The sequence below is a fragment of the Syngnathus floridae genome, chromosome 6 (genome assembly GCF_059516105.1).
Source record: "Syngnathus floridae isolate MCC-2025c chromosome 6, RoL_Sflo_1.0, whole genome shotgun sequence".
NCBI classification, from domain to species: domain Eukaryota; kingdom Metazoa; phylum Chordata; class Actinopteri; order Syngnathiformes; family Syngnathidae; genus Syngnathus; species Syngnathus floridae.
The window spans coordinates 8,152,295-8,160,909 of record NC_142418.1 but is presented as its reverse complement, the minus strand read 5'-3'; the positions used below and the strand labels follow the sequence as shown (position 1 = coordinate 8,160,909).

The following is an 8,615-nucleotide window of genomic DNA, read 5'->3' as shown; positions in this document are numbered from 1 at the left end:
GCCGACAAGGTTTTATCTGGAGTTTGCTCATCACAGCTAATCCATTCCAGATGTGACGGGACACATCCAGTTGTTTTTAGGCGACGGGTAAAAGTCATCTTGACACATGGAGAAAGAATGTACTGTCTTATGAAGCATCAAGTGAATATGAGTGTGTGACAAAAGACAAAAAGATGAGTTGGGATACAGAAGTGATCCATGGGATGAAGACAGATATGAGCCTGTAAATGATCTAGGTAGATCTCAAGCTTTTTTTCAGCAATATCACTTGGATGGAGATTAAGTGGCCTCCCTGCTTGTCTGGACCAACGAACTGTCAGAACAAATGGTCAGATGTTTGTTTTATTGGCGAGGGAGCACATTGTTTACACCAGCCAGGACAGAGAGTGGGCCAAGGCGACTCACTCGGGGGAATTCAAAACAGTGTTCACAAGGAGGGCACCTTGAGGACGACAACCTGCTGTCCATAAATGGGTAAAAGCCTAGAGAAGAAGCTGTTCTTAAGAATGATCCACGACCACATTCTGCTAAAAGCACCCATTTCAATTATACAATTGTATTCTGTCCATCCATCCATCCATCCCACTGAACTTTTCCCTAATGTTCACTCGATGAATGGCAGGTTACCTGAAGATCCTAAATTTCCCAAAGATATGAATGTCTTTATGTTCCCTGCATTTGGCTGGCAACCAGTCCAGGGTGTTCTGCGTTAACAGTGAAATGAGGATGAGCGGTAGAAGAAATGGGGACCCTTTTATTCAGACAGCCATCTCCCAAAAGTGTAAACATTTCTGTCGCACATTTTGTGATTGTATATTAAAGTGCTGAGGTGTGTGGATGTGTTCATGGTTTTAACTACCAACAGTTGTCAAACAAGCACCTGACTGTATACAAGCCTGGAATGTTATTTAAGAACAATGGTGCATTGGCTTACAAATATCTATCTCAAAACTCTTGGGTCTCAAATCATCATTTCCCCATGAAATGAATGTGAATGGCATTAATTTGTTCCAGAAGAAAACAAAACTCAAATTATTTTTTTGTAATGTTTTTTTCAATTAAAAAATGGCACGCTACAGAAATGTAGTTTATAAAAACATATACAAATGACTTGGATGTAAAGAATTAGACAATTTGTGCATCATGGTTTTATGCTTTAATTCAATGGATATGGTGCAGTTCAAGGATGGAAAATTTCATCATGGAGGGCCACATAGGACCCCACTCTTTCTAACCAGTTGCATGACAAAAACTACTATTTTTTAATATGGACAAAATATCTACTTGATGTTCCATTTAAAAGACAGTGTTTCCCACACTCGAAGCCAGATTCCTTTGTCATTATTAAAAAGACAGCTGAAAAATGTCTCCAGCCTCAATGTCGTCATAACAACCAGCCAGCCGGGAGGCAGAAAATAACAATTCAAAAGGTCAGAAGAGGTAGGTTTAAAGTTAGAGTGGTGCTCAGAGCGCAGACCTCCGCCAAGTATCATCAGTCCTACCAAAGTGCTCATCAGTACCCACCTCCTGCATATTTTGTGCGTAAGATCACACGTTATACAAGTAGAAATGAATGAAAACAACCAAAAGCTCCGATGTCGCAATGTTAACACAAGTGGAAAAACACATTCCCTGGATCTGCACCATTAGCCGGATCCCCACCAAAATTTTATGGGTTCCTTTTGGCCGGCGCACCACTCCTTCACGTGTTGTGGCAAAGGCCTGAGTTTTTTTTCCCTTTTAGAAATCCCCCGAACAAACACACAAATAAGTGAGTGATAAAAACATAACGTTGCTGGGCGGAGGTGAGGAGACCAGTAAAATGCTTTAGCAAAACACTGGAACAGAAATACACAGTGAGCTTAGCAACCCACAAGAGAGGCTCGCCTCATCTCATTGCTACGCTAAGAAGAGCAATTAAATTCTAGCTAAATAAAATCTAATTAAATAGCTAATACACACTGAGCTCAGCAAATCACAAGAGAAACAGCCTGTTCTCTACATTAATAAAAACAGTAAAATCAAACTAATTCAATTAAATTGAACTGAGTGAGTTGAGTAACCCACAGACTTCTCGTGACAAATGTCTACTACATGAAAGAGAAGAAAATCTAACAAAAATATTAAAGTAAATTAAAAAAAAAAGATCAACAATACAGTGAGTTTAGCAAACCACATGAGGCTGCTTACTCTACATTACTCAAATAAAATGAACTCAAACAAATTAAACAAAATCCATCCGTCCATTCCATCCATTCCATCCATTCCATCCATTCCATCCATCCATCCATCCATCCATCCATCCATCCATCCATCCATCCATCCATCCATCCATCCATCCATCCATCCATCCATCCATCCATCCATCCATCCATCCATCCATCCATCCATCCATCCATCCATCCATCCATCCATCCAACTTGTCGTACGTTTTTGCCGTTGTTGGTTTGTAACCACACAAAAAATGGACATCCATGCGCTCCAACTTGCAATTTCCCACAACGGAGAGAATAAGCAAACTCCACACAGGAAGGCTTGAAGGTGGCATCAAACCCACAACCTCTGAACTGTGAGGCGGACGTACTAACCAGTGCTTCACCGTGCTGCCGTATCAAATATATTTTTGGGTATAACTTTGTTTAATTGCAGTGGGCACTCCAGTTTCCATCTATTGTCTATACCGAGCAACCATCCGCACTCGCACTCACACTTAGGGGCAATTTGGAGTGCTCAATCGGCCTATTAAGCATGTTTTTGGGATGTGGGAAAACCCACATGGGCACAGGGAGAACATGCAAACTCCACACAGGGAGGGTCCGAGGTGGAATGGAACCGGCACCCTCCTAATTGTGATGCGGACGTGCTAACCAGTGCACCACAGAGTTGCCCCAAATAAAACTAAATAGAGTGAAATTAAACAATACGGTGAGAAAACCATCAGTAACTTATCGATTCACTACATTCAATAAAATTAAATAAATAAAAATTAATAAAATATCTAATACAGTGCGCAAAAGTATGACTTGACTATTTCTACATGAGTTAGATACAATAAAGACTGTACTTCAATAGATTTAAGAAATGACCTTTTTTAACCTGAGACATCTTTTCCATCTTTAAAAAAAAAAAAGATGACACAACCAACAAGCAATCATTAAAAATGATTACATGAAGTATGTCTCACGTGTCACATCTGCAAGTGTGACACAAATGCATATATCTTCTAGTCTGATCACATTTGCATGACAGCATGCAGTGAGAATGTTTCTTGAGCGCTCTCATCCATTACACAATGTGATCCTCATTAGTTACAGTGCATGATATATTAAACACCACTCACTGTTAAATGCCAGTTTTTTTTTAACCTTAAAAAGGAGACTAGGATCATTGTGACATATAACCTGCACAACTGAATAAAATATATTCTAAAGTGGGGAAATCAAAATAAACAAACGTGATAATGATTGCACAAGTGCGCACACCATCTTTAACTGGAGCTGCGGCTTTGCTCAGATTTAATCCCAATCAAATTCGTGTTAAATGGAAGTCAGCACATAACCGCCAGAATTTAAAGTTCCTCTGATTAAAGCCAAATCAATTTTTGATGTCCCTAGTAGAGTTTCTTTGATATTTCCCTGTCACAGATTTTTACCAATTGCAGGTGGGTCTGGAAGGTATTTTCCAAAACAAAGACTGTTCTGTACAATCTCAATAATAATTCCCTTGACATCTCAGATAATCTTTCATAATAAGTGTGAGAACAGACTGTAGTCTCCTGTTACTCAGAGTTTTCCCACCTGTTTCCATCACAAAAAAAGCTTGGATCTCTTTTTCTCTCCTAGTGGACTTAAAAGTGCTATCAAACCACCCCACCTCCTTCAGTTGTCTTCTCCCGCCCACCTTGCCGCCTCCTCACTGACCGACCGAGGTGGCTCTATTTTAAACCTCTCCGCTCTCCTCCTCTCACTCTTGAGACTCGAGATGAAGTTGACAGCACTGTACACATTTTTGACTTTGTTGGCCTCCTCCACCCACTCTTGGGAGGGGAACGATGGATTGGGGCAATGCGTTGGCACCGTGCGGGCCGGGGGGCCATGCGGACTTGGGCGGACCGGGTGCCCCTATGTCTTGAGCTTGCCGCCGATGACTGTGCACCTGCCGGAGCAATTCCGGGAGCTGGAAAAGCTGGTGAAGGATTTACAGACACTGAAGGACGACGTGGACCAGCTGCGGAAGATGTGCGGCGACTGTGGGAAACACCAAGAGAGCAGGTATGGTGAGGAGGGACACTCTCAAACACAACGTTTAGGACAGAGAGATTTGGAAGATGGAGACGGGCAGGACAAGACAATACTGAAGGAAACAGTTGGAAAAGATGAGATGGGAGAAAACGAACGCGCCAAAGATCATGACGGTGAAAAAGAGAGTCAAGATCATCAAATGTGGCCAGATGAAACAAATGCGATGGAGAAAAAGATGCATATAAAGAAGGCGCAGGACCGTGGGAGGCAGGATCAAGAGAAGATTTGGGAGGAGAAGAAAGAGGAAATGGAAAAGGGGATAAATGCAGGGCAGAGTAATGAGAAACTAAAAGAGACTGAAAACAGAGGGCTTGCGGACAAAAGCAAGTCTATAAAAAAAGATGAGGAGGTAGTAGTTGAAACGAAAGATGGAGGAATAGGGAGTTTGAAAACAGAGAACGTGCAGAGAGACAGCAATGGAGAGTCGGCATCCAGAAAAGCCACTCAGACGACAGACTTTGTTTCAATCAGCCCGACTCCTGCCTTGACGTTTATCTCAGCTCAAAGGCCGGAGCTTGTAGACTTGGATGAGACCGAAAGGATCACGTCATCTCTTCCAACTCTTCCTTTCTCCAGTTCCACTTCCAATTACTTACCAGTTATTAATACAAGAAGAACCCAAACAACTTTGTCTGATTCAAACACCATAAGGAATCAGTTGGATGTAACAAGTCCCCCAAGATCGAGTTCAACCTCCAACTTTCTTCATCACAGTCTTCACACAACAATTTCACCTGAAGCCACAGAAAGCAGCAGCAGCAGGTGGCCAAGCACCAACACCGGCTTGAAGCACCGACCAGGCCTGAAAGCCAAGACGGCGAGAAAGCATACACCTGGAATGAAGCCTGATGCAAACGACAAGCCGAAGGACTTCAAGCATGACCGTAAAGTGGACATTAAAATCAAACAAAAAACATCTCCACAAAAAAACAAAGTAGAGATTAAATTGAAACCTGGCAATGACACTAAAAGGTTTCACATTCAAAGAGCTGATAACAGGACAAGTGATCCTCACGGCAAAACCCAAAAACCCAAACATGGTCAAGACAGGACTACTAATCTGCTGCAGGTAGCAACTGACCAACACGGAAGATCTGCAACCAATGCAGAACCCAAATCAGAGCAAATCCCAACTTTAAATAAAAATGTCAAACCTAACAAAAGACCTGTTCCTGTTAAAACCAGTAAAACTGACCAGAAGCCAAAACCTGACAAAAAGTTAAAAACTAATACAACAGACACATTTGATCAAAATAAAGCAAAGCAACACTTCCCACCAGATTCTAAAAAAAGACAAAAACTGAAGGAAATTCCTTCTAATTCTACGGGGAACTCTGAGTCAGAAACCACATTTACAGCTAATCCCAATCGAAGACTGGAGTCGAGCCAGAAAATACCCATCATTAACAGAAAGGCCAAAGGTGGTCAAGTGCCGAAACTAAACCAAAAGCAGTCCCAGGCTGCAAGAGACCAAAATGGTAAAGCAAACTTGAAGCCTCCAGCCAACCAAGTCCGTCTTGATCCTGACCGTCAATCTGTGTCTACTCAAAGTCCTGGTGAGGAGTCCGATAACAAATCTCAACTCAGGTCTCTCTCAAGTGACAGACCACCAACCAGATTGATGCCGGAGCCAGGAGCAACACCAACTGAACCAAATCAGAACACCACAACCCCCAAACCTCAGCAATGGATTAGGACAACAACCAGTAATTTCTATAATGCTCACGTTCCACCTACTCCTAGTCCCGTTTCACAAACGGCTGAGGTGACGCATTCCCAAACAGACACAAAGTCCAAACCCAGCACAACAAAACCCATCACTCCAAAAACCTTCAAGGGCCAAAGCAGGCTCCCGGTGGGACTAAACAGCGAGGAGGTGTCTGATCTGAGGCCACAATCAACAGGGAAACCTTCATCAATTCCAAAATCAACACAACCAATCGTGACTCACAGTATTATTCCGAGCACTAATCCAGGCTCCACAAAGACAAATCTGCATGCTCAAGATGATGCAGCAGCCCTGCAGAAGACTATCCAACCCCTTTCCCCTACTGTCCAGACCACCACCAGCTCTGACTTCAGCTCAACAACTACTACTACTACTCACCCCGAGGCCCGCCCGGTTGCTGAATCGTCGACGTCAAGCGCTCGCGAGCTGCGTGTGAAAATCAAGCAGGTGGCTGCCGCGTTCTTCAACGGCAGCCAATTGGGCCCAAATGGAAGGCATTCGAAAGATTTGCCAGAACGGAATGAGGGGGAGAGCAGGCCAGCCAGCGGGTCAATGATGCTGATACCATCTGAAGGTCAGAGATACAAATTTTCAAGTCATACCATCTGCTTCGATTCACATTAGTGTGTATCCCAAACCAAAAAATAAAGTATTTATATTCTGTAAGATTAAAAGCAAGCATCTATTCAATGAATCACATGTACATATTGTTTTTATATTGCGACAGCCCAGCTTTATGTTAGAGGTAATACATTTTTGGAACTTTGAATTCATTTTTGAATTCGGAATGACCCTGTAGCTCTCGAGAGAATATCGGCATCTGCACTGAGCAGCACCAAAAGCCCAACTCCACGTTCAGAACCCCCCCAAAAAAACAGTCATCGGACAATCTTTAAAGTAGTTTTGACTTTAGAATCAGTTGTGTACTTTCCTAAATGAGGCTTTTTGCTTCTGGGAGGTAATCATCTTTAGTCATTCTGCGGTATGAATACAAAATTAAGACCCCTGCCAATAAAAGACAAGCTTGTGATTGGTGGTGCCATCAAATGTTCCTCAGGTGCAGTTTCTGCGTTGAAGAGGGACTGCTCAGACCACCAAGTCAGAGGGCGGGCTATGAAAAGTGGCATCTACCGCGTGACTCCGGATCTCCATGCTGGCAGAAGTTTTCCAGTCTTGTGTGACATGGAGGTACAGGGTGGAGGATGGACCCTCCTGCAGCTCCGGCAAGACGGCAGCGTCAGCTTCAACCGCACCTGGGCCGAGTACCGATCAGGCTTCGGGAAGCTCCTGAGCGGAGGGGAGTTCTGGTTGGGGAATGAATATATCCACCTCTTGACCCGGGGCCGGGACATGACACTGCGGGTGGAGCTGCAGGACCTCTCTGGGGTGGCAAGGTATGCAGAGTACGAGCACTTTAGAGTGGCGAGCGAAAGGATGCGCTACAGGCTGACAGTGGGGGGTTATTCCGGAACAGCGGGAGATGCGCTTCGCTTCAGCTCCACCTACGACCACAACAATCAGGCCTTTACCACCCCAGACCGGGACAATGATCGCTACCCATCTGGGAACTGTGGGGCTTACTACAGCTCCGGTTGGTGGTTCGATGCATGTATGGCAGCAAATCTCAATGGAAGGTACTACTTCAGGAAGTACAAAGGGGTACGTGATGGGATATATTGGGGAGCCTGGCACAATATCTCCACTGAGTACTACCTCACAAATGAAAGGCATTCTTTTAAAACAGTCAAGATGATGATTCGGCCAAAGGGATTTTTATCATAAATGTATGATTGTTAAGCACTACTTGACAATAAGTTCTGGATATTGGGTGAAATGGAAGGATGGACCCCCAAAAACAGCTCAGCGAGCATTCAAACATTTACAAGTAAATTAATTAGCTTTTTAGGCTCATCTTGAAAGGTCTACCAAAAGCTCAACAGTCAGAACTTTTTTTGAGTAATGTATCAATCTCGACAACTGTCATTTTGCACTCTTTTATATTAACTCTAGGCAAAAATAGTACTCAAGCACAAACCTGCTGGCCTCTTTGGCGCAATGCTTCCGCCTAGTGGAAAACTTTATTTCTACAGTAAATTGTGTGCTGACGTAAAGGGAGCCCTCGGTTTAAATGGACTCAATGGAGTATAAATGAAAAAGAAAAATATTGAGTATGGTGGCAACTGAGCGTGAATCGAGCATGTGATAATTGAGGGTGTACTTAGTGTTGTTTACAGATAATATGCCTTCCATTCATTGTGGCTCATATATATTCAAACCAAAGTGCAATTTCTTGTAACTAGTTATTTTCTTCTATTGATGCTTGAAAGTATTTAAAAGGTTAATGCACTTAAGCGTTTGTACTTTTCTTTCTATTAAAAAAAAAAACCCTGCAAATTAAAGCGGAACATAAATGAACAAAGTTTGGTTTTGTTCTTCGAATACTATGTGTTCGTTTATAAAGGCAATCATTTTATTTTTAACTATAACAAGTGCTATGAACTCCTTTTCGTGGTTTGTTCTTTATAATAAGCACATTGAATAAACACAGAGAGAAACCAATTTTGACATCAGCTTCAATATTTCGG

The 8,615-nt window shown here is 42.8% G+C and overlaps 1 protein-coding gene across 1 annotated transcript; it reads left to right on the top strand.

The window, feature by feature from the left end:
- Nucleotides 1-3,899: 3,899 nt before the first annotated feature.
- LOC148396349 (uncharacterized) lies at nucleotides 3,900-8,581 on the top strand. Its single transcript, XM_088378557.1, has 2 exons — nucleotides 3,900-6,604; nucleotides 7,088-8,581. The coding sequence occupies exons 1-2, from the start codon at nucleotides 3,982-3,984 to the stop codon at nucleotides 7,810-7,812; spliced, it is 3,348 nt and encodes a 1,115-aa protein (XP_088234683.1). The 5' UTR covers nucleotides 3,900-3,981; the 3' UTR covers nucleotides 7,813-8,581.
- The last annotated feature ends 34 nt before the right edge of the window (nucleotides 8,582-8,615 follow it).